The following is a 27,497-nucleotide window of genomic DNA, read 5'->3' as shown; positions in this document are numbered from 1 at the left end:
AATTAATTTCATTTACCTTGATCACTTTTATGTTTTATTGTTCTTAACGCATTCAACTATGTAATGAATAAAGATTTGCAACTGTAATATTTAATATAGTGTGTGGAAGGTCGGCTCTCTTAGGCTACGTTCACACTTGTGTACGGGGGCTTTGCGGACAGCTGCGTACTTCCTCCCTGAAGCTCCGCCACCTTCTGTACTTCTTCCGTTGCGTCCCCATGCGGTCGGCGGGAGCGTCAAAACAATGCATCCGCATGTCCTGCGTACCCAATGTTAAAGATAAGTACGCAGGACGCAAGCAGAAGTAGGCGGACCTAAACGGAAAAAGTGTGGAAGGGGGCGGAGCTTCAGGGAGGACGTACACAAGTGTCCGGAAAGCCCCCGTACGCAAGTGTGAACGTAGCCTTAGCTGCTCCCCGAGGTAGACACATGAGCACTTTTAGGTTAAAGTCTCTGGGTGGTTTATTACTTCATAAACCACAAAGCCCAAAATAGTAGCAAAAGTCCATACAAAGTCCTTCCCCAGTATGGCTCCTGCCTTCTGGGACAAACACCCAAAACAACTGTCTCTGGAGCTCAGCCTGGAGGAGTCCGTCCTCCGAAACAACACAGACAGACAAAAAAAAACCCAAAAAAAACACTTGCTGGACATTTAACTCCTTCCAACCACACCCTTAAGTTGAAGATATGGTGAAAAGGCGCCCCACTCTGACCTACTCACCATAAAAGCCGGACCCTGGAAACAACTGATTCACTCTCAGCACATATAATGCTGGAAGAATACTTATGGCTTCCACATTGCGCAGGATAATAACCTTTGCGACACATATCTCCCATCACATACGGAGCCAGTGACCCTGTTACCAAGTGATATCAAAGATGTGGAATTTTAGTGTTCCCTTTATTTTTTTGAGCAGTGTGTATACATTGACACAGAGATGGGAGGAGGGATAGGGAGACTGGGGTGATACTGGGAGTGGGAGATATGTGATTTTACACTTGACACATTCTATCAGCAGCACAGCTTCGATCTCTAACAATGTCAGAGAGCGACATAAAATGAAGCTGTGCTGCGGTTTCTCACAACTGATACATTGGTGTGATTGGATAGTTACAATTAGCTATCTAATCACAGCGACCAAAGAGCAAGGATGCTGTCATTGGTCCCTGCATCTCTTCACAACCTTCCAAATGTCGCAAACGCTCTCGATCACAGCATCTGGAGGGTTAGTGAGCCAGGGGTGGTGCTGGCACCATCCCTGGCTCTCCCTGCAGGTGCTCGGCTGTTAGCAGCGTCGAGCTCCTGTGGTGATCGTGAGGGGGGTGCTGATATTTCAGCACCCCCCTGCAAGATCACAGCCATCTGAATGCAGGAACTGCTTACACGGGTCGCCACACCTCTTCCCGTGCAACTCAGCTGATATTGACAGCTGTCGGCACGGAACTGACACACAGTGACAGTTTAAATTCATGACAGAACCCGGTAAACAATTGCTGAAAGACTTGACATCTAGTTGATTGGTGCTTGTTAAAGGGGTTTTCGAGTTAAAACAAGTTATCCCATTTCCCCAGGATTGGTGAGAACTTGCTGACCTGTGGGTGTCTGACCTCTGGGACCTGAACTGATCAGCAGATCAAGGAATTATTATCCCCAACAGACGGCTGACCGCTGCGTGTGCACTGCCGATCCATTCTAACAGACATAAAAGTTACTTGTTCTGCCGATCATGAGCAGGTCATCACCTATCCTGTGGATAAGAGACCAGTTGTTTTCACAGGACAACTCCTCTAAGGAACACGGACTAGCTAAAATCGTCCTGCCTAAATGTACCATTAGTCAATGTGATCATCCACATGAACCTCTATGCTATGGACAAGACAGACCTAGAATAAATGGCAGACCTCTCCTGCACCCGCCATGTGGACAAGCACAAGTAGCTGCCGGTGGAGCCAATCACGTCCACACTTTACAGACCAAACCTCACACGGTGAGCGTGAAGTTGTACACGGTCATGTCTGTGGTCTATTATCTGGCGCACATCACACAGCTGGCAGGACTCCATAACTTCTGTGGTTTCCAGTTAATGAGACAAGAGCGTACTTGTATGTAGGATGAATGTTTCCTTGTTATATCACACCACCATAAAACATGATTTCCTTGTAAGATAGAACTGCTTACAAATGACAAAAACAAACGAAACAAGTCACTATAAAAGCACGGAAAAAGCATTCAGACAGGAAGGAGCTAGGGTTAGGGGAAGACTTCGGTCAGGCACCATGACCTTCCATAGGAGTCAAAAGAAAGTTTCTCTTTTCTTTTAGATCTCACATTCTAACTTCATGCTGCTGACGTGAAACCACAGGATCAGGGCAGGACGGTAAATTGTCTCTAAACTAGAAGTGGGGCTCAGTATCGGACCCTGTGGCCCTCCTCAATGTAGATTTTTCTTTGTTGCTGGGCTAGAAAACTCCATCAAATGTCATTAACCTACACACAGCGGCAAATTTACTAAGCAAATGTGTCTTTAAGGGTATGGGCAAACAACGGCTTTTTCAGGTGGATTCTGCTATGAAAAACCGCCTGAAAATGCGCTAAACGCTCAGAAGAATGGACATGTGCATTTCTATGGAAAAAACAACTTTCTGTTCATATGTTGAGCATTGATCTCCCAAAGACACCAAAGTCGTCAGACAATTCTTTAGGCGTTTGCTGCTCCTTACTTTACACTAGAAAGCAAAGGGAAGGCTCAAAAGACAGCCGGGCATCTTTTTTAGAGTTTTGCCAGCATGTTTGGTTAGAATAACAGTAGACATTTATTTAGTTTTATAAAGAGTTTAAAAAAAAGACTGGAAACGGCTAAAAAAAAAAAAAAATGCCACAAAAATACAAGAAAATGTTAAAAAAATTTGCTGGTAGTCAAAAAAGTGCTCAGGGAAAAAAAGCTTCCTGAAGTATCTTCCTTTACGTTGTGTGCACATAAACTGTGCTAGGCCTTAGTCAGACGTCCATGTTGCACGTACGGGTTCTATCAGGTTTTTTTTACGGATACAACACGTTCCCACTATAAACTATGGTGCTGTGCACATGTCCGTGTTTTTCTAGCAGCATGGATCACAAGGACCAATACAAGTCTATAGGTCTGTATAAAACACGTAGAGCACACGGATGGCGTCTATGTGTCATCGATGTGCTGCCTGTGCTTAACATTATATAGCCAATCGTCAGCCAAATAATATAGTGCTAATTAATTATAAGATATATATCAGGGTAGGGTATATAAGAGCACTAATGAGCAACATATACCAAGGAAGGCTATAGTAATTAATATAAGCCTGTTCACAAGAATACATAGCCCAAACATTTGGAAGAGAAATGTAAATCTCTATGTACACAAAAAGGCAGAGTGAGCACACACTAAAGGCAGCACATAGCAGCCGGAGGCGAGGGGGTCGATGTGACCAGTAAATATAACGTATCAGCAACGTAAGAGAAATAACTATCTAATAACCATTAGCCAGTGGGCCATAGACAACATATAGTGTTGCCTTAGTTAAACCAGTAAAGGGGTTATCTCACAGAAGTAAACAGATATACCTGAATTCATCTCCTCCCGCTAGAATGGCGCCAGGTCACACACGTGTTTCGCCGTATAGCCTTCATCAGGGGGTGTGCTGACAAAGGCTACAGTATATGTCAAAACATGTGTTGGGATTCCAACGGGAGCAGATGAATGTGCCTTTTTTATTCATTGTGTATTTGCTTTCAATAAAGATTTACACTTCTTTAGCAAATTATTATTGGCTATACACTGTGTTTAATATTGCAAAGTATAGCAGAAGCTTTGCCATTTATTTATTCCATGAAAAGCAAGTGATGACATTGATGATAAAAACGGACACACGATGACACCATTTTTTCATGTTAGTGTTTAAAGGGAACCTGTCACATGAAAAAAAACACTAACATGGGGTTAATCTGCAGGTTAATAGTTCTGAACCTGCCGATGCAGGCACTTAGAGAACCTGCTCCTGGGAAGAAATTAACTTTATTCCTCCTGATCACAGGATCAAGAAGTGCTACTAAACACAGTTTTTTTTTAAAAAATAACAATTTCTTTATTTCAATATAAATAACACAAACATTACAAACATTAAAATTGGTGCCTCAAACCAAACAAAAACCAGAGGCTAGGCAGGCAAAAATTGGAATATTATTAAACTCCCTCAGCAATTTACATAAGTTATGGGGACATATACATTCTAAGTCTAATACCTAACATGTTGTAATCTTGTAGAGAAGGACAGCACACAAACCAAATAGTCAAATCCCAAATTAATGGCAGGTGCTGAGGTCACAATTAACCTATACCACACAGACACCCCTCATCAGTCTGATGCTATGTACTTCCTTCAACCACTAACAAAGTGTAAGGTGCATGAAGTCAAATCCTCCTCATATTACCTTTCATAAAGTCCCACCAACAATTCCTCTGCCGAGTGACTAGCCGTGCCTCCGGACCCCTACGCACGTTTCGCTGTTGCTTCTTCCTGTTGCTTCTTCACACCCCCAGGAAGAAGCAACAGCAAAACGTGCGTAGGGGTCCGGAGGCACGGCTAGTCACTCGGCAGAGGAACTGTTGGTGGGACTTTATGAAAGGTAATATGAGGAGGATTTGACTTCATGCACCCTACACTTTGTTAGTGGTTGAAGGAAGTACATAGCATCAGACTGATGAGGGGTGTCTGTGTGGTATAGGTTAATTGTGACCTCAGCACCTGCCATTAATTTGGGGTTTGACTATTTGGTTTGTGTGCTTTCCTTCTCTACAAGATTACAACATGTTAGGTATTAGACTTAGAATGTATATGTCCCCATAACTTATGTAAATTGCTGAGGGAGTTTAATAATATTCCAATTTTTGCCTGCCTAGCCTCTGGTTTTTGTTTGGTTTGAGGCACCAATTTTAATGTTTGTAATGTTTGTGTTATTTATATTGAAATAAAGAAATTGTTATTTTTTTTAAAAAACTGTGTTTAGTAGCACTTCTTGATCCTGTGATAGGGATCGTTATGTTGGAGTAATATGATGAAGTGTGGCCCATTCCCGTGTAGGGAATAAGGGTCGGGGTAGTATGATTACCTTTATTCCTCCTGGTAGCATTTGCATTCCAGTCACGGGGATTGCTCCGGTGTGGGTTCAGTCTTCGCGCTGTGTAGCCGCACCCCCGGTACTGACTGACTGCTCGCTCAGCATTAGGGCCGGCTATCAGTCAGTGCCTTGATCAGCATTAGGGCCAGCTGTCAGTCAGTGCCCAGGTGGCACAGTTACAGCCATCACTCCCTATTGTGATGTGGTGACCCCTGTTGCAGCTAGGGGGCGCTGTGTGTGCTCCTCAGGATAGGCATGGAGGCGTATCTGTGGTTATAATGGTGATGAGCTAGTGACTGGCAGGATTGTAAGTGGCCGGTATGTGTTGCAGAGGGAATTTGCGCTGTAAGCCTGATGTAATGCTGTTGTTCTGGGACCTGTAGTCCCACAAATGTTTGTATAATAGTCAAGGGAGGCTTACAGGGCTAATTATGAGAGCTGGAAGGGTCAAACTATCCACACACACACACCACCACCCATCTATGGGAGTGGTTACAACTACATAATGTGACCAGGGTGTGGGTCACATGGTTCCTGCAATGGAGTCGGTTGTGGTTCCTGTGTATGGACCTGAGTGGTCTCTGTAATGGAGACTGTGTAGATCCTGGACGGCTTGTGTGTTGGGAGGTCCTGAGTGTGGACTGGATCCCTGAATAGCGCACTGTCAGGCCGTGGATCTGAAGACCTGTGTGCTGGGAGATCCTGGGAGTAGGATCGGATCCCCGTTAAGCGCACTGAGACCCTTGTGTGTTGGTGGTCCCAGGTAGAGATGGACATCCTGAATAGCGCACTGAGTGGCCTGTGTTGGAAGTCCTGGGAGTAGGACTTCCTGAAGAGCACATGGGAAGGAGTGTATGCAGAGTCTGCAACGGCACTGCACTGGGGGAGCTACAGCCGATCTGAGGATCTGGACTGACTGATGTGTGCCTGCCAGGCAAGTTGGTGATCCCGGTTCAGCAGTTTCTCTGGAGAAGAAAGGACTGACAGGAGTCAGCGTGTGAAGCAGGAGCTCCTGGAAGGTAACCCAGAATATGGGGAATTGTGTGCACTGACAGGGGGTCAGTAATGAACTGTGTGGTCTCCCACGGTAACTGGATGAAGTGAGGTCCAGCGTGTTTAAAGACTACAAATCAATGTCGTGTGCGCTATATGACTAGAGACATTGATACGGCGTACGGACACCCCTGGGAACTAATCAACTAGGGCTGGCGGGTGTAGTGTCTGAACTGTGAGGTAAAGCTGTATAAGAACTATCTAAGTTAAAGCTGCAACTTAATGTCATGTATTGGTGCCTATTGTGTTCCATGAAGTGGAATGGACTGTGCATGACCCGGTTTATGATGCCATAACAAACCGCATGGACTGTTTTTGTGAGAAAATGGTGCCTGTGTGACTGAGTCCTGTTGCTAAGCGAGTGTCCCCCGACACATGCAGTAAGTGCTATCTCACACTACACACAGCACGATGACTGACCCCGCGTCCCTGGTACGGACTGACAGCTCACTCAGCATTAGGGCCAACTGTTAGTCAGAACCTGGGCGGCATGGTTACAGCCATCACTCCCTATACACAGCATGATGACTGACCTCGTGTCCCTGGTACTGACTGACAGCTCACTCAGCTTTAGGGTCGGCTGTCAGTCAGTGCCTTGATCAGCATTAGGGCCGGCTGTCAGTCAGTGCCCATGCGGCACGGTTACAGCCATTACTCCCTATACACAGCATGATGACTGACCTCGTGTCCCTGGTACTGACTGACAGCTCACTCAGCTTTAGGGTCGGCTGTCAGTCAGTGCCTTGATCAGCATTAGGGCCGGCTGTCAGTCAGTGCCCATGCGGCACGGTTACAGCCATCACTCACTATACACAGTGCGATGACCGAACCCGCTCCGATGCCGCCCCTGTGACTAAAACCAGAAAGTTACCGGGAGGAATAAAATTCATTTCCACCAGGTAGCGGGGCTCTAAGTGCCAGCACTGGGCAGGTTCAGACGATACTAACCTGTAGGTTAACAAATCTGCAGGTTAATAGCATTTTTCACGACAGGTTTCCTTTAAACACGTACGTGTGAATACGGTCTCATACAGTGTTTTTGTAAAGGGTTATTACCAGCAACTAAAGTTAAAGCCTATGAACTGGAGAAGTGATAACTTTCGAGTAGGTGGGGTGTAACTGCTGAGACCATCGGTCCTGAGAACGGGGCTCTGTCAGATTTGAGCTTTGGTCTAGCGGTAGATGAAGGAATGGAGCACAAGCACGGTCACAGCCTTATTCCGACAGGGGCTTTCAGAGCTCTGCTATAGGGAAAGATTTTGCTCCCAGTGATCGGACCCCCATGGATTCGCAGATTATCACCTATCCAGTACATAGATAACATTAGGTGTTGGAAATAACTCCTTAACAGCCAAATATACAAATACGTGCAAATAGCGAAACACTGCTACAAATTTACAAGATGTAGCATCTCTTAGCCAATGAGATGAATGGCCCATAATATCTGCGCCTCCTATCTCCATGGTATTACATGTCCATGCTCACACTCTGGGTGCAGCCATTGCTCAGGTCGCTCACACTGAGTCTTTTTCCAACACTTTTTGAAAAAAACACACAAATAATCAAAAGAAAGGTCCTATTAGTTTATGTAGAAAAAAGACTTGTGATTCCTTTGTTCCAGCTTTCACACTTCGGTCTCAATCCGATGTCATTTTTTTTGCATACAGAAATCGGAAAAACAGACATATTTTCATCTGCATCAGATTGTGAAAATGGACACATGGACCAAGGCTGGATGACAATCAGGGAGGCTTCTGCTTTTCTTGTATGCAAAAAAAAAAAAATCCAAGGTTCTACAAATGAAATGATGAAACACACACATGTGCCCGGCCCCACAGTCTATAATGTATAGGTGTGCTAGCCGTGAGAGCCACGGGGAACCTGTACCTGAGGAACGCACGTCTGTATGAGGAGCAATGGATGAAATGACTGACTGCGAAGGTGGTCGGTAGGTCAGGGGGTGGGGGGTCACAACAATGGAGGTGGTCAGTAGGACAGGGGGTGGGGGGGTCACCACAACAATGGAGGAGGTCAGTAGGACAGGGGGTGGGGGGTCACCACAACAATGGAGGTGGTCAGTAGGACAGGGGGTGGGGGGGTCACCACAACAATGGAGGTGGTCAGTAGGACAGGGGGTGGGGGGGTCACCACAATGGAGGTGGTCAGTAGGACAGGGGGTGGGGGGGTCACCACAACCAATGGAGGTGGTCGGTAGGACAGGGGGTGGGGGGTCACCACAACAATGGAGGTGGTCAGTAGGACAGGGGGTGGGGGGGTCACCACAATGGAGGTGGTCAGTAGGACAGGGGGTGGGGGGGTCACCACAATGGAGGTGGTCGGTAGGACAGGGGGTGGGGGGATCACCACAACAATGGAGGAGGTCAGTAGGACGGTGGGGGGTCAGTAGGACAGCTGGTCCCAGCTCCCATTCTACCACAGTGTGGCTTTCCATCAGTGATGTCCGGCTTCCCCATCTGTCATTCATTGTCTGCCCCCAGCTCTGTGCCGGCGCTGCTCACGGTCCTGTCACCGACATTACATACAATACACACACACATATATGTGCAGCAGGAGCCGCGCACACCAGTGAGACCACACCTCCACACCGCACAATGGCACCCGGCGCTGGTTGGCCGCCGCCATACGCCGTACCGCACACTGTGGGCACAGAGAATGGGCACTGTCCATCCCCGGGATCTGCCGGCACCTACCGAGAACAGCGTGGAGTAGAAGGACAGGGAGAACTTGATGCAGTAGTAGGTCCGCAGTGTGGCCCTCCATGTGTCGGTGCCGGCCATGGCTGCTGCTTACATGCACGGCGCCGTGCGCTCCCCGGTCATTGTCTCTGCGCTGCACACACGGCACTTCCGCATGGGGAGAGAGAAAGTGCACGGGGAGGGGACACATTAACCCCTCACTGCTGTGCTCGGTAATGTCACTGCACCTGCGGCTGTGCGGAGTGCGGACAGTGTGACCATTGTCATTGTGTACAGTGTGGTTGTGTGAATGCTCCTGTGTGGCCATGTGTCTGCAGTGTGGGTAAAGGTGTGTGTAAAGTGTGGGTGTAGGAGCGTGTGTACAGTGGGCTTATAGTGGGGGTATGCTGGTGTGGGTGCATGTGTGTAGAGTATAGATGTATGTACATATAGTGTGTACAGTGTGTGGGTTGTACATGTGTGTCTACAGAGTGGGTGTGTGTGTACAGTGTGGATGTAGGTGTACATGTGTGGATGTAGGTGTACATGTGTGTGTACAGTGTTGGTGTGTATGTGTGCAGTATGAGTGGGTGTGTACAGAGTGTACACTGTGAGTGTAGGTCGATATCCACAGTGTGTATTATTTTCTCCTCGTCCTTCAAGAGCCATAACTTATTTTCCACCAATGTGACCTTCTGAGCTGTTTTTCTTGTGGGATGAGCCGCAGTTTTAAGTGACCCCAAACATTTGACCATATAATGTAAAAGCAGAAAAACCGCCCACATGGAGAGAAACGTTTGTGTTTCCTGTATATGGCTATCAGTGTGTGCGCCGTGACCTGCCTGTATACGGCGATCAGTGTGTGCTCACATGGCCTTCCTGTATACGGCAATCAGTGTGTGCGCACATGACCTGCCTGTATACAGTGATCAGTGTGTGGCACATGACCTTCCTGTATACGGTGATCAGTGTGTGCGCCGTGACCTTCCTGTATACGGCGATCAGTGTGTGCGCACATGGCCTTCCTGTATACGGCGATCAGTGTGTGCTCACATGGCCTTCCTGTATACGGCGATCAGTGTGTGCGCACATGACCTGCTGCCTATATACAGTGATCAGTGTGTGGCACATGACCTGCCTGTATACGGCGATCAGTGTGTGCGCCGTGACCTTCCTGTATACGGCGATCAGTGTGTGCACACATGACCTGGCTGTATACGGCGATCAGTGTGCGCGCACATGATCTTGCTGTATACGGCGATCAGTGTGTGCGCACATGACCTTCCTGTATACGGCGATCAGTGTGTGCGCACATGACCTGCCTGTATACGGCGATCAGTGTGTGCTCACATGGCCTTCCTGTATACGGCAATCAGTGTGTGCGCACATGACCTGCTGCCTGTATACAGTGATCAGTGTGTGGCACATGACCTTCCTGTATACGGTGATCAGTGTGTGCGCCGTGACCTTCCTGTATACGGCGATCAGTGTGTGCGCACATGGCCTTCCTGTATACGGCAATCAGTGTGTGCGCACATGACCTGCTGCCTGTATACAGTGATCAGTGTGTGGCACGTGACCTGCCTGTATACGGTGATCAGTGTGTGCGCCGTGACCTTCCTGTATACGGCGATCAGTGTGTGCGCACATGGCCTTCCTGTATACGGCGATCAGTGTGTGCTCACATGGCCTTCCTGTATACGGCGATCAATGTGTGCGCACATGACCTGCTGCCTGTATACAGTGATCAGTGTGTGCACACATGACCTGGCTGTATACGGCGATCAGTGTGCGCGCACATGATCTTGCTGTATACGGCGATCAGTGTGTGCGCACATGACCTTCCTGTATACGGCGATCAGTGTGTGCGCACATGACCTTCCTGTATACGGCGATCAGTGTGCGCGCAAATGACCTTCCTGTATACGGCGATCAGTGTGTGCGCACATGACCTTCCTGTATACGGCGATCAGTGTGTGCGCACATGACCTGCCTGTATACGGCAATCAGTGTGTGCGCACATGACCTTCCTGTATACAGTGATCAGTGTGTGGCACATGACCTTCCTGTATACGGTGATCAGTGTGTGCGCACATGGCCTTCCTGTATACGGCAATCAGTGTGTGCGCACATGACCTGCTGCCTGTATACAGTGATCAGTGTGTGGCACATGACCTTCCTGTATACGGTGATCAGTGTGTGCGCCGTGACCTTCCTGTATACGGCGATCAGTGTGTGCGCACATGGCCTTCCTGTATACGGCGATCAGTGTGTGCTCACATGGCCTTCCTGTATACGGCGATCAGTGTGTGCGCACATGACCTGCTGCCTATATACAGTGATCAGTGTGTGGCACATGACCTGCCTGTATACGGCGATCAGTGTGTGCGCCGTGACCTTCCTGTATACGGCGATCAGTGTGTGCACACATGACCTGGCTGTATACGGCGATCAGTGTGCGCGCACATGATCTTGCTGTATACGGCGATCAGTGTGTGCGCACATGACCTTCCTGTATACGGCGATCAGTGTGTGCGCACATGACCTGCCTGTATACGGCGATCAGTGTGTGCTCACATGGCCTTCCTGTATACGGCAATCAGTGTGTGCGCACATGACCTGCTGCCTGTATACAGTGATCAGTGTGTGGCACATGACCTTCCTGTATACGGTGATCAGTGTGTGCGCCGTGACCTTCCTGTATACGGCGATCAGTGTGTGCGCACATGGCCTTCCTGTATACGGCAATCAGTGTGTGCGCACATGACCTGCTGCCTGTATACAGTGATCAGTGTGTGGCACGTGACCTGCCTGTATACGGTGATCAGTGTGTGCGCCGTGACCTTCCTGTATACGGCGATCAGTGTGTGCGCACATGGCCTTCCTGTATACGGCGATCAGTGTGTGCTCACATGGCCTTCCTGTATACGGCGATCAGTGTGTGCGCACATGACCTGCTGCCTGTATACAGTGATCAGTGTGTGCACACATGACCTGGCTGTATACGGCGATCAGTGTGCGCGCACATGATCTTGCTGTATACGGCGATCAGTGTGTGCGCACATGACCTTCCTGTATACGGCGATCAATGTGTGCGCACATGACCTGCCTGTATACGGCGATCAGTGTGTGCGCACATGACCTGCCTGTATACGGCGATCAGTGTGTGCGCACATGACCCTCCTGTATACTGCGATCAGTGTGTGCGCACATGACCTTCCTGTATACGGCGATCAGTGTGTGCGCACATGACCTTCCTGTATACGGCGATCAGTGTGTGCGCACATGACCTTCCTGTATACGGCGATCAGTGTGTGCGCACATGACCTTCCTGTATACGGCGATCAGTGTGTGCGCACATGACCTTCCTGTATACGGCGATCAGTGTGTGCGCACATGACCTTCCTGTATACGGCGATGAGTGTGTGCGCACATGACCTGCCTGTATACGGCGATCAGTGTGTGCGCACATGACCTTCCTGTATACAGTGATCAGTGTGTGCGCACATGACCTGCCTGTATACGGCGATCAGTGTGTGCGCACATGACCTTCCTGTATACGGCGATCAGTGTGTGCGCACATGACCTGCCTGTATACGGCGATCAGTGTGTGCGCCGTGACCTTCCTGTATACGGCGATCAGTGTGTGCGCACATGACCTTCCTGTATACGGCGATCAGTGTGTGCGCACATGACCTTCCTGTATACGGCGATCAGTGTGTGCGCACATGACCTTCCTGTATATGGCGATCAGTGTGTGCGCACATGACCTGCCTGTATACGGCGATCAGTGTGTGCGCCGTGACCTTCCTGTATACGGCGATCAGTGTGTGCGCACATGACCTGCCTGTATACGGCGATCAGTGTGTGCGCACATGACCTTCCTGTATACGGCGATCAGTGTGTGCGCACATGACCTTCCTGTATACGGCGATCAGTGTGTGCGCACATGACCCTCCTGTATACTGCGATCAGTGTGTGCGCACATGACCTGCCTGTATACGGCGATCAGTGTGTGCGCACATGACCTTCCTGTATACGGCGATCAGTGTGTGCGCACATGACCTTCCTGTATACGGCGATCAGTGTGTGCGCACATGACCTGCCTGTATACGGCGATCAGTGTGTGCGCACATGACCTTCCTGTATACGGCGATCAGTGTGTGCGCACATGACCTTCCTGTATACGGCGATCAGTGTGTGCGCACATGACCCTCCTGTATACTGCGATCAGTGTGTGCGCACATGACCTGCCTGTATACGGCGATCAGTGTGTGCGCACATGACCTTCCTGTATACGGCGATCAGTGTGTGCGCACATGACCTTCCTGTATACAGCGATCAGTGTGTGCGCACATGACCTGCCTGTATACGGCGATCAGTGTGTGCGCACATGACCTTCCTGTATACGGCGATCAGTGTGTGCGCACATGACCTTCCTGTATACGGCGATCAGTGTGTGCGCACATGACCTTCCTGTATACGGCGATCAGTGTGTGCGCACATGACCCTCCTGTATACTGCGATCAGTGTGTGCGCACATGACCTGCCTGTATACGGCGATCAGTGTGTGCGCACATGACCTTCCTGTATACGGCGATCAGTGTGTGCGCACATGACCTGTGCCCTAGTAACGGGGCCCAGAAAAGCCAGACAAGTTGACTAATTGTGTGTACACACAACATCTTTATCAGGGAGATTCCACCTGGAACCAACCTGGAAAAATGCCCAAAATTACGACCATAAAACAGCAATGTCAGGTGACTCGCTGTACATCTGTTCTGTTTTTTCTCACTTTTTTTAGACCCTTCAGGGCTTGAAAGCAATGAAGATGATAAAAGAACTGACCGGTCCATTCATCTGGTTCTGCTTGGGAACTGCCACTAACTTGTATATAAAAAACGATGTCAGCAAAGCTGCAATGATAAAGAAGATGCTTCAGGAAAAGGCATAGTCTTAAAAAACAAATCTACACAAGTACTCCAACATGTAAAAGACCCCTTCTACACCGACCCTAAGGCCACATTCACACTATCAGTATTTGGTCAGTATTTTTCATCAGGATTTGTAGCCAAAACCAGGAGTGGGACAAATAGAGGAGAAGTATAATAGAAACATGTCACCACTTCTGCATTTATCACCCACTCCTGGTTTTGGCTTACAGAAACTGAGGTAAAATACTGACCAAATGCTGACGGTGAGAACGTGGCCTAAGGAGGGGGATTGTGATCGGAGGCTGATCAGACGCAGGTTTGTTTTTACAGGACTGAAGCTAAATTGCTTAATAAAGTGATTTATAGAGTTAAATAACGTTCAGTGCTGGATAGAATTAGCAAAAACAAATCTGTGAAAGTTTATTTAGTCTTTAGTCCCTTTCAGAACGTGAACATTTGTCCTATACTGTATACTGCATTTCTCTAGTATTAGCAGTTAATAATGAAACTGACATCCTCCTATGAAGCCCACCCACAGGCTGCGCGTCTTAGGAGGACCAAAGTCACAGGAACGGGGGCCCCTGGCCACCATATTAAAACCCATTGGCACCCTGTAATTTTGTGCTGGGCTAGGCCAGTGGGCACCAGTGCACGCGCACCTCAGTAATCCCGCTAACTAATGTGGCACGCTATGTGCCGAATTGTGCCAGTGTGCGAAGCTCGTGTATGTGACCAGTATACTTGCTGCCATATGCCGACTAGACTCATCCAACTCTCAAAAGAGAAGTATTGAAAGAAGAATACTTGGCTCCTGTCCAAAAGTATGCAAATCATGTCACATAGAGGGACTGCAGACGTTCCTTCTTAGACCGGCCAACCCATTTAAATTCCGCAGCGATTGATATCAGCATCTATATGGTTAAGTAGCTACAATTGGATTCTGCTGGCAGGGGCAATTTTCGGCTACAGTACCACTGACACCTGGCTGCTCTATACATGCAAACGATGACAATGACGTACTATTTTGACATTTTTTGAGATCTATTAAAAAAAAAAATCCCCTATACTCACCATATTCATTTCCTGGCATTGCTATGGCAAACTTCCCAGACCCCAACGATGTTTGTACCCTGGCTTCTGGCAATGACATGGTGACATATACGACCAATTTAGCCTGTGATTGGCTGCATTGGTCACAATTTGACTCAACACATGAAAACTGGAAATTGATCAGTCTATAGAGGCTATGGGGGTCTTAGAAACATTGCAATATTTTACTATAATCTGGTTGCAGGCTGAGGAGGGCAGTCTGCTAGATCTGCACCATGTTTAGTTAGTAAATAGTAATGCAAAGATGGGGCAAATTGTCTCCAGCGATGACAAAACCCAGGTAGACAAAAATGTTTATAAAAACTCACTTTTATTATTCCGATGTTTAAAGATATAGGTACTGGTCACCATTTGAAACCCATAGAAAACAGACCATAACATATAAGATGATTAAGGCTCTTAGCTGAAACGCGTTGGTGTTCAAAACTATTTTTTCTACCTGGTTTTGTCATCACTGAAGACAATTTTCCCCTTCTTTACATTTGATTGTTACATCCCACACTAGGACTCCGAGCAATCTACCTCAGTCCAACAAGGTGCATCTGGACGGGGTGAGCTGACCTTCCAGTTCCCCTCCTTCCTTTTGTCTAGTAAATGGTACATGTAAATAATGTGTGGCACTTATTTAACACTATTTTGATCAAAAAAGTGTAAAATCCATCTCACCGTGACAAGGTGTATCCAAACAGGATGGTGCTATCCTGTCTCTAGTATTAAATCTTTACCTTAATGTAGATAAGGGCAGAGCAGGACAGAGGCCGACTGTTCCGTCACCTGCCCATGGGAAGCTATATAAATGAACTGCCCAGCTCAGAAAAGGGGGAGCCACCCCTCTGTTTGAACAAAGTTCAAGAAACTACGTCAAAACCAAAGAAATGAGCCGGAGCATAAATGTTTTTTTTAAACCCCTTGCCAACATGCGCCGTACTAGTACTGCTCTGCGGTAACTAGTACTAGTACAGCGCACCGATCGCGTGGCCTCACGCGCTGTATGTGACAGCTGACACCCCACAGCAACACCCACGATTGGTGCTAGCGATCACGGACTTATAATCCCCTCTGATGCTGCTGTCAGTAGTCACAGTGGCATAGAGGGCCATCGCACAGGGAGGAGGCTCCCTGCATGCTTCCATCAGGACCGGGTCCTGCAGGGAAGGTGGCTTCCCAGTGCCTGCAGAGATCACAACCTGAGACTCTTCCTTCCCTGCCTGTCCGTCTCTGCTCTGATGTTCTGCAGTGCAGATGCATTGCAGAGTATCAGATCAGCGATCTGATGTTATAGAGTAATGTCCCATCCTGGGACAATGTAATAAAGTTAAAAAAAATATACTAAAAAATGTTAAAATATTTTTTACAAATTTCCCAAATAAAGAAAAAAATCAAATATTTTTCCAATACATTTAGTTCTATAAATAAAAAACAATCAAAAAAGTACACATATTTGGTATTGTACTAACAACGCGCTCTATAAAACTATCCCACTAGTTCACCCCTTCAGTGAACACCGTAAAAAAAATAAAGAATAATACAAAAAACAATGCTTTGTCATCATACCACCAAACAAAAAGTGCAATAAAATGCTATAAAAAAGACGAATGTAAATAAAAATGGTACCGCTGAAAACGTCATCTTGTCCCGCAAAAAATAGAGCTGTATGGTGGCTTATCAGCAGAAAAATAAAAATGTTATAGCTCTCAGAATAAAGGTATGCAAAAATAATTATTTTTTTCTATAAAATAGTTTTTATTGTACAGTATAAAAGCGCTAAAACATAAAAAAATATATAAATTGGATATCACTGTAAACATACTGACCCAAAAAATAAAGCTGCCTTACCAATTTTACCATATGCAGAACGATATAAAAAAAACCCCTAAAAAGCAATTCCTGAATTGCTGGTTTTTGTTCATTCTGTCTCCCAAAATCGGAATAGAAAGCGATCAAAAAATGTCATCTGTCTGAAAATGGTACCAATAAAAACATCAGCTCATCCCGCAAAAAACAAGCCATAACATGAATATCGGCGGAAATATGGAAACATAATGTTGCCTAATGACTTATACCGCACGAGGAACGGTGTAAAAAATAAATAAAACCTATTCTTCACATGCTATTGATTTTTTTTCATTCTGCCTCCCAAAGATCGCAGTAAGGCGCAGATTTATCCTGCACTGAGTGCTAACACTGGGATCTCCATGTAAATCTCTGAAATACGTGATTCAGACAGAATTCCCGGCGGAAGATTCCCCATAATAATGCAGATGGAGACAACGTGGGCGCAATAGGAACTGTGATCCCGTGGTGTCCATCTTTTAGGATTGAATAATAATGCTGCCGGCAACAGTTTTGTGCACTTCAGAAAAGGACACTGCTGAGCAGAGGCCAGACGGAATCCAGAGTAACTCTGCTGCCTCATTATAGTGAATGGATCCATCGCGGGCTCCTTCTGTCACGTAATTCGGAGATTTGGATGGAAACCCCGATGTAAGTGGTCAGCATAGAGCGCCGGATAACTGTGATCTAAAATGTTCCCAATAAAAGCTTTAACTCAATCCACAAAAAAGCAAGTCCCCACTCAGGTCTGTCATCTGTTAACGGAAATACAGGGGCTTCCACATTACTTCTAGCACAAAGGCTCTGGAAAAGCAAAATGGCTCCTCACCCCCCAAAAGAAATTTAGCTAATTCTCCACTCCCAAATCCAAATGCCCCCTTCCCTTCTGAGCCCCAGTGTGCCTAAGCCACATTTAGCGCCCACATGTTTGCCATTTCTGTAGTGATGAGAGCCCGCCTAACTTACAGGTGTGTGTCTCCAGATGCCTGAGCTGGGCATAACGTACTGGTCACTACAACGGCAGTTTGCAATTTTCACTCAGCAACATCCACTGCTGCTTGTTTCTGGAACACACCCATGGAGTCAAAATCGTCACTACATCTGTAGATAAACTCCCAAAGAGTTATCATTTTCAAAATGGGGTCACTTGAGGGGTATTCTGCTTTTCTAGCTCTTAAGGACTCCTTATATGGAATCCACAAACTGTACTGGGAAAATCTGCACTCCAGGAGGCAAATAGCGCTTTGTCCCTCCCGAGTCTCTCCGTATGTCTATGTAGTACTGAAAAGCCACAAATGGGGTATTGCCACATTCAGTAGAAATTATGGGACAAATGTTGGTGTCATTTTTACCCGTTTCTCAGTGTGAGAATGTAAAACTTGGGACTAACACACAATCTTGGTGGTAATAATTTAAATTACTTTATCTTCACCGCTCAATGGTATAAAAGCCTGTGACACATATGTGGTGTCAATATTATCGCTGCACCCCTAGATGAATTAATTGAGAGGTTTAGTTTGCAAAATGGGGTCACTTATGGGGGGTTCTGCTGCGTTGGCGCCTCAGGGGCTCTGCCAATGTACCGTGGCACCCTCTAGTGCCTCAAAATCTGCACTGTAATATGGCGCTACTTCCCTTCTGAGCTTTGCACTGTGCCTCAAAAGTAGTTTACGACGACATATGGGGTATCGGTGAACTCAGGAGAAATTGAACAACAAACGTTGGGCTCCATTTTCTCCTTTTGCACTTGTGAAAATAAAAAATTTGGAGCTAAAAAAGTTTTTTGGGGGAAATACGTGATTTTTTTTATTTTCACGGCTTAACAGTATAAATTTCTGTGAGGCACCTGTGGGTTCAAGGTGCTCAATACACATCTAGATAAGTTCCATAAGGGGTTTAGTTTCCAAAATGGTGTCACTTCCACTGTTTAGGCACATCAGGGGCTCTCCAAACGCGACATGGCATCCGCTAATTATTCCACCAAATTTTACATTCAAAAAGTCAAATGGCGCTCCTTCCCTTCCGAGCCCTACCATGCGCCCAAACAGTTGTTTTCCTCCAGATATTGGATATCTTTGTACTCGGGAGAATTTGCACAACAAATTGCATGGAGCAATTTCTCCTGTAACCGTTATAAAAATGCAAAATTTGGAGCTAAAAAAGATTTATCTGGGAAAAATGTGATTTTTTTTTAATTTTATTTTCATGGCTTAACGTCATAAAGTTCTGTGAAGCACCTGGGGGTTCAAGGTGTTCAATACACATCTAGATAAGTTTCCAAAATGGTATCACTTGTGGGGGGGGGTTTACACTGTTTAGGCACATCAGGAACTCCCCAAACTTTACGTGGCATCTGCTAATTATTCCAGCATATTTTACATTCAAAAAGTTAAATGGCACTCCTTCACTTCCGAGCCCTGCTGTGCGCCCAAACAGTAGATTTCCCCTACATATGGGATAAAAAATGTAAAATTTAGAAATCTTTGGTCAACTTTTAGCCCTTATAACTTCCTAACGAAAAAAAATTATGTTTCAAAAATTGTGCTGATATAAAGTAGACATGTGGGAAATGTTATTTATTAACTATTTTATGTGATATGACTCTCTGATTTAAGAGCATACAAATTAAAAGTTTGAAAATTGCGAAATTTTCAAAACTTTTGCCACAAATTTCCATTTTTTTTCACAAATAAATGCAAGTCATATCAAAGAAATTTTACCACTGTCTTGAAGTACAATATGTGACGAGAAAACTTTCTCAGAATCAGTGGGATCCATTGAAGTATTCTAGAGTTATGACCTAAATTGACAGTGGACAGAACTGTAAAAATTGGAAATTGGTCAGGAAGGTGAAAACAGGCTTCGGTGCAAAAGGGTTAAAGGGAGATGGCGTTCCACTTGTCAGTTACAGTGGTTATCCAGGACTATTTTATTTTTTTCTCATGGGGATAAGAACTTTTGCCTGGCACCAGCACCAGTGCAGTATGCTGGTGATCCCGCTGCTCCATTTGACCTCACGTTAAAAGAGCAGCTCTTTCTCTCCCATGACTGCAGACATCATGCTGATTGATATCAGGCTCTGCGCAATTAGGCAGAAAGGGAGCCAGATGTCAATCAGCATCACATTGGCAGAGATGCCCCATCAACAGAGCAGAGATGGAGAGAAGAACCTGCTATGTGTTGTCACCTGAAGCTGCAGGAGCGATCCATGACCCCTCTGAATCAGCATCGGGCAGGACAGGCAGGTAGTTACCAACAACATAATTTCTTTAAAAGATGTATTCCAAAGAAGGCAATATAATAACTTAATGTAAAATCAATATTTAGACCCACCGCAAAAATATTTGTATAAATTGTATATCATCAGTAAGATATATAAATATACACACACACACACACACACACACACACACACACACACACACACACACACACACACACACACACACACACGAGCTTCCCACAAAATTAGAATATCATCAAAAAGTTAATTTATTTCAGTTCTTCAATACAAAGAGTGAAACTCATATTATATAGAGCCATTACAAACAGAGTGATCTATTTCAAGTGTTTATTTCTGTTAATGTTGATGCTTATGGCTTACAGACAATAAAAACCCAAAAGTCATTATCTCAGTAAATTAGAATAATTAACAAAAAACACCTGCAAAGGCTTCCTAAGTGTTTTTAAAAAGGTCCCTTAGTTTGTTTCAGTAGCTCCGCAATCATGGGGAATACTGCTGACTGGACAGATGTCCAGAGGGCAGTCATTGACACACTCCACAAGGAGGGTAAGCCACAAAAGGTCATTGATAAAGAAGCTGGCTGTTCACAGAGTACTGTATCCAAGCATATTAATGAAAATGTGGACATGAAGAAAAGTTAACATATAACTACAAATGTATGAATTTTACTCACAGCGAACAAAGTCCATTATTTCTTGTCAAAATTATAAAAACTTCTAACAAAATATCAAAAAGAAGTCTCCCGATATCTTTAGTAACAGATTGCGTGCCTGGGCTATAAATATAATTACGTAGTCAAGCAAGTAAGATCGGCAAAAGCTCCAGAAGCCTCGAAAATTATTAAAAACTTCAAGTGTGTCCACAATTTTGGCCACTAGTGTGTATATACTGGCCGCACAGGCACACCATAGACCTGCTCACACCAGTCTATCGTGCGTTTTGCTATCGCTTTGTCGTGGAGGGGATGTAAGTAGGGCATTCACAGCTGAATAAACTTACAATCAAGCGCTGTGTGGGGCCCCTGCCGATGCATTTGCCCGACCAACTCACATCGGAGGTCTGGAAGTGCATCACCGAGTGCTCGAGGGGTCACAGTCCATGAAGCGACAACGTTCATTCAGTTAGCAACAACCTGCCTGCTAGTTGTTAGAGCAGTTTAAAAGAACATGTCTCAGATAACTTCTTTAGTTCATGTTAACCAATAGAACTGACAGCAAAATAGACCTGTGACATACTAATCCTGCAGTATGTAGCACCAATCATCTCTATCACTGTCATGTTTGATAACAGAATGCGATCTTTATACGAGTATTATTTACAGACTTGCCATTTGCATTGATGAGTAATATCTCTCTTGTATAGTGTTGAGCGATACCGTCCGATACTTGAAAGTATCGGTATCGGAAAGTATCGGCCGATACCGGCAAAGTATCGGATCCAATCCGATACCGATACCCGATACCAATACAAGTCAATGGGACTCAGGTATCGGACGGTATCCCTGATGGTTCCCAGGGTCTGAAGGAGAGGAAACTCTCCTTCAGGCCCTGGGAACCATATTAATGTGTAAAAGAAAGAATTAAAATAAAAAATATCGCTATACTCACCCTCCGACGCAGCCGGGACCTCAGCGAGGGAACCGGCAGCGTTGTTTGTTTAAAATTCGCGCTTTTACTTGGTTACGTGAGGTCCCGGCTTGTGATTGGTCAGGGCGGCCATGTTGCCGGGACGCGGACCAATCACAGCAAGCCGTGACGAAATTACGTCACGGCTTGCTGTGATTGGTCCGAGTCCCGGCAACATGGCCGCCATTAACCAATCACAAGCCGTGACGTCACAGGAGGCTGGACATGCGCGTATTTTGAAAAGCGCGCGTGTCCAGCCTCCAGTGACGTCCCGGCTTATGATTGGTCCGCGTCCCGGCAACATGGCGCCGTGACCAATCACAGCAAGCCATGACGAAATTACGTCACGGCTTGCTGTGATTGGTCCGCGTCCCGGCAACATGGCCGCCATTAACCAATCACAAGCCGTGACGTCACGGGAGGCTGGACACGCGCGCTTTTCAAAATACGCGCATGTCCAGCCTCCCGTGACGTCCCGGCTTGTGATTGGTTAATGGCGGCCATGTTGCCGGGACGTCACTGGAGGCTGGACACGCGCGCTTTTCAAAATACGCGCATGTCCAGCCTCCCGTGACGTCCCGGCTTGTGATTGGTTAATGGCGGCCATGTTGCCGGGACGTCACTGGAGGCTGGACACGCGCGCTTTTCAAAATACGCGCATGTCCAGCCTCCCGTGACGTCACGGCTTGTGATTGGTTAATGGCGGCCATGTTGCCGGGACGCGGACCAATCACAGCAAGCCGTGACATAATTTCGTCACGGCTTGCTGTGATTGGTCCGCGTCCCGGCAACATGGCCGCCCTGACCAATCACAAGCCGGGACTTCACGTAACCAAGTAAAAGCGCGAAATTTAAACAAACAACACTGCCGGTTCCCTCGCTGAGGTCCCGGCTGCGTCGGACAGGTGAGTATAGCGATATTTTTTATTTTAATTCTCTTTTTTACACATTATTACATTAATGTTGTTGCGATACCCGATACCCGATATCACAAAAATATCGGATCTCGGTATCGGAAATTCCGATACAGCAAGTATCGGCCGATACCCGATACTTGCAGTATCGGAATGCTCAACACTACTCATGTACAATATCATAGCCATGTTCATAGTAAGAATAAAGAGTTAGGCTGTGTGCACACGTTGCAGAATTGCCGCGGAAATTTCCACAGCAATTCTGCAGAATTGGCATGCGTATTCCCGCTAAACACTAGTGCAGCGCCCCAGAGTCCTGGTCGTTGCAGTACTGATGCTCCGCCGCTAAGGGGGGCTATGGTACGTCTGATGGCACTGAAGGAGTTCATCTGACCAGGTATCACAGACACCAATACATTTCACAGTCTGGCCTCCAGGGGGAGCTAAGGGTACTATACGTTTCTGGTACTATACATTAGGCCACTCCTCACAGTCTGGTAAAACTGGGGGTTAGGCAGGAAGTTAGGGAGAAAGCTGACTGGGTTGGAACCAGGCAACACCTTGTGGCAGAGGGTGTTGTAGGGGAAGATTCAGAGGGGTCCCTGTCAGGGGTGGGATCCTGACAGAGGCCTAGCAACCAGAAAGAACGTTACGGGACCGCGTCTGCACGATATAGCGGCGGTACCCCAAGAAAGGACAAGAAGCGAGGTTTATTGTGCTGAGTGAGAAACGAGATCAACGCAACAAGGAGAATACCAGTAGGAGTCGTGCTGTAAGACGAGGCAACATCCTATTGAGGCGCATAACTGGTGGCCGGAACGCCGAGGAAGTATAGAGCTCCAGGCCAAACTTCAAACCTACGGCAGGACAGTCAGTTATAGGCGGGCTGTCTCACCCAATCGACCTAGGAAGACACAGGGGGGTAACAACAGGAGTGGGGCGACGCTAGAGTCCCGGAAGAGCTCCGAGCCTCCCCGTCATACGGGTGCGTCCTAACCATAAGATCTGGGGGACGTGGAAGAACATCAGAATTGAGTTGTGAGGGAACACGAGAAACAGACACAACAGTTGTGAGGACTATCCCGTGGTGCTTAGCAGGGAAGGACTACAACACACAAGCGCTAGAAGGTAGGCACAGATTTCCACCTGCAAAGGGAGCTCTGGATGTGCCATCGGACCGGCCAGGCTTGCGCAGCCCGGTTAACCGTATTCCGGATTGAGGATCCTGAAGCCTTCAGTAAAGAGTAGTGTTGAGCATTCCGATACCGCAAGTATCGGGTATCGGCCGATACTTGCGGTATCGGAATTCCGATACCGGGATTCCGATACTTGCCGCGTATCGGATACCGGAATCGGAAGTTCCAAGATTCAAAATGCAGAAATTCAGCCAATGAGAATGATTCCAAGTGTGGGCACATCCTGTTTAGCATGGAGGGCATGAAACTACTGGCAAGGCTGTGATTGGCTGCTGAAATGATGTCATGATGCAGTTTAAAAGTCGCTGGCGCCATTTTGCGATCACTGCTGTGAATTCAGTTAGTGACAGGACGCTGTTTGCTGACTGAGGGACAGTTTAGAGATAGCGATTTGCTTCTTTGTGCTTTCCAAAGGCTAATTTAGCAACCGCTGTGTTCACCTACTATTCACCTTGCTTTTGCCTTGTAGCGCTGTTTTCACAGCGATCTGCAAGGTCTGTGTGTGTGTGTGTGTGTGTGTGAGTGCAGCCCACTCTCTAGTCTGAGTGCAGCCACATAGGCCATCCATAGCTGGTTGTATTCAGTTCAGGGAGGGTGGTTCATTGCCTCATACTGTTCTTTTTTTTTTTTTTTTTCAAGTAGTGTAGTCTGCTGCTAATTTATTCAAAAAAATCCTATTAGTGTCTTTCCACCCGTCTCCAGCTAATTTGTGGAAAAACACTACATAGGATAACGTAGAGGAGGGTTTTTGGGCCTTGCAGCGCCGTTTACGGCTGTCTGCACGGTCTCCGTGTGATTGCAGCTCGCCCTGTAGTCTGTGAGCAGCCATAGCCTGGTTGTCTCCAGCTCAGGGTTGTTCACTGCGTCATACCGCCAAATCAATTTTCATTTTGTTTTAAGTAGTGCAGGCTGCTGCACATTTTTTCAAAAAATTCCTATTAGTGTCTTTCCACCCGTCTCCAGCTAATTTGTGGAAAAACACTACATAGGATAACGTAGAGGAGGGTTTTTGGGCCTTGCAGCGCCGTTTACGGCTGTCTGCACGGTCTCCGTGTGACTGCAGCTCGCCCTGTAGTCTGTGAGCAGCCATAGCCTGGTTGTCTCCAGCTCAGGGTTCTTCACTGCGTCATACCGCCAAATCAATTTTCATTTTGTTTTAAGTAGTGCAGGCTGCTGCACATTTTTTCAAAAAAATCCTATTAGTGTCTTTCCACCCGTCTCCAGCTAACTTGTGGAAAAACACTACATAGGATAACGTAGAGGAGGGTTTTTGGGCCTTGCAGCGCCGTTTACGTCTGTCTGCACGGTCTCCGTGTGACTGCAGCTCTATCCGTTGTCAGTTCAGCCCCCAAAAAATAAATAAATAATAAAGTTCACCAAACACACCAGTTACACCACTTTACATTTGTGTAGGCCACATTAGCTCATATTAAAGTCTAGTCCACACTTTAGAAAATTAGTGTTTCTTATACCTGTTAGGAGGAGTTGCTCAGGAATAAGCACACAAAGCCGTTAGTACTTTTCTGCTTATCTTTATCAGTCAACCAAGATGAAGAAGGCAGTGAGTAAGGCACGTGGGCGTGGGCGCGGAGCAGGGAGGGGACGTGGGGATTCTGTGCCTGCTGCGGGCACCGGTGACTCATCAGCACCCACTTTCACCAGGCAACAGTCATTCATGCGCAGCTTTGTGTCAGAGCGCCGTACACCGCTGCTGCGTGAAGAACAAATTGAAGCCGTTGTCGGATGGATGGCAGCTAATGCATCAACTTCAATTAGTGCCACATCCTCTCAGACACAGAGCACTGGAGAGCAGCCATCTGTCTCTTCACCACCTGCCAAATTGCCCAGGCAGACAGAGAGCCCAGGACAGGAGCCGTCTCTACTTCTGTTCTCTGAATCTCTTGGCTTGGAAACAGGGGGCCAGCCAAGCAGCATTGGAGAAATGGAAGAAGAGGCAGGGTGCAGTGATGCCCAACATCTTTTTCTGTCTTCCTCTGAAGAGGCGGGTGGGCCAGTGGCTCCGGTCACCACATCGCAGGCCGCATCAGCTGATGATGACACTCAGGTGCCACTTACTTTTGCGTGCTCTGCTGCTGAGACTACCCAGGAGGAGCAGTTGGGGGCAGAGGGTAGTGTAGATGATGAGGTCCTTGACCCATCTTGGCGTGAGGGACAGGAAGGTGGTGGGAGCAGCTCTGAGGAAGAGATTCCCCGTACGGCCCAAAGAGGGAGAGGGAGGGGGAAGACTGCGGATCCTGCAGCCTCCTCTTTGGCACCCGTTAGGAGCATGTCTCTTCCAAAAGCCAAAAAGGGCGCTCCCAAGACTTGCAGTGCCTGGTCCTTTTTTGACACAGTTGCAGATGACATTTGCTATGTCAGATGCAAGGTGTCATCAAAAATTCAAAAGAGGTCGAAATGTCAGCAACCTCAATACCTCCAACATGTGGAAACATGTGCGCAACAGGCACCCGGCGGAGTTAGAAAAACACACTGAAGAGCTAGGCCAACCAACAGCGGCAGCTACCACCTCTTCAGCTCGTGTTGCCTCTTCCTCTAGCTCACACGCAGCTGGTTCGGCTTCCTCCCAGGATCGCCGTGGAAGAACCTCTGGCCCTGTTGTCCAGAGACCCGCTGTAATTCCACCCACAGCACCACTTTCCCAGTCATCCACACACTCCCAGCCCAGTCTACAGCCATCGGTAGTACAGGCATGGGAGAAAAGGCGGCCTTTCTCGTCAAACCACCCACGAGCACAGGCTCTGACTGCAGGCATTGCCAAACTTCTGTCACTGGAAATGCTGTCATTCAGGCTGGTGGAGACTGACAGCTTCCGTGACTTGATGTCATTGGCAGTCCCACAGTACAATGTGCCCAGCCGCTTTTACTTCAGCAGGCAAGCCGTCCCTGCCCTGCACAAGCATGTGGAGGGACACATAAAACACGCGCTACTGAACGCCGTCAGTAGCAAGGTCCACCTCACCACCGATGCGTGGACCAGTCAACATGGACAGGGGCGATACCTTTCCCTCACTGCCCATTGGGTTAATGTCGTTGAGCCGGGTACAGACCGTGCGAGTGGCGCAGGACGTGTCCTGCCCACTCCAAGGATTGCAGGAATCCATTCTGTACGCATTGACTCCTCCTCTTACACCAGTTCCTCAGAATCATCGCTGCAGGAGCCGTCACAGTCCACCTCCACATGGACCCGTGATGAACGTGTACCTGTTACGACCGACATGAGCACAGCCGTGGCCAAACGTCAACAGGCCGTCTTGAAATTAATTTTTTTGGGGAATCGTAGCCACACAGCGCAGGAGCTCTGGAATGCCATCAAGCAGGAGAGCGATGTGTGGTTTGTGCCAGCGAATCTCCAGCCAGGCATGGTAGTGTGTGATAATGGCCGAAATCTGGTGGCAGCTCTGGGCCTCGGCAACCTCACTCACATCCCATGTCTGGCACATGTGCTCAATTTGGTCGTGCAGAGCTTTTTGAGGGACTATCCGGATCTTGATGCACTGCTGCACAAGGTCCACCTAGAGTGTGCTCACTTGCGGCGTTCCAGCACGGCAAAAGCGCGCATTGCGGCTCTGCAGCGCCGACACCGCCTGCCGGAACATCGCATCATATGTGACCTACCTACCAGGTGGAATTCCACGTTACATATGTTGGAGCGGTTGTGTGAGCAGCAGCAAGCTGTAATGGAGTACCAGCTGCTTCAGGCGCAAAGAAGTCGCAGTCAGCGC

The 27,497-nt window shown here is 47.3% G+C and overlaps 1 protein-coding gene across 1 annotated transcript in view; it reads right to left on the bottom strand.

The window, feature by feature from the left end:
• Window positions 1-9,091, bottom strand: part of LOC143775229 (tetraspanin-15-like) — a 183,006-nt gene extending 173,915 nt beyond the window's left edge. Inside the window, exon 1 of the mRNA XM_077263109.1 lies at window positions 8,914-9,091. Coding sequence (XP_077119224.1) covers window positions 8,914-9,000 — 87 coding nt within the window. The 5' untranslated portion in view covers window positions 9,001-9,091. The remainder of the gene's footprint in view (window positions 1-8,913) is intronic.
• Window positions 9,092-27,497: the final 18,406 nt, after the last annotated feature.

Source organism: Ranitomeya variabilis, chromosome 5 (assembly GCF_051348905.1).
Source record: "Ranitomeya variabilis isolate aRanVar5 chromosome 5, aRanVar5.hap1, whole genome shotgun sequence".
NCBI lineage: Eukaryota > Metazoa > Chordata > Amphibia > Anura > Dendrobatidae > Ranitomeya > Ranitomeya variabilis.
This window is presented reverse-complemented; position numbering and strand designations above follow the sequence as displayed.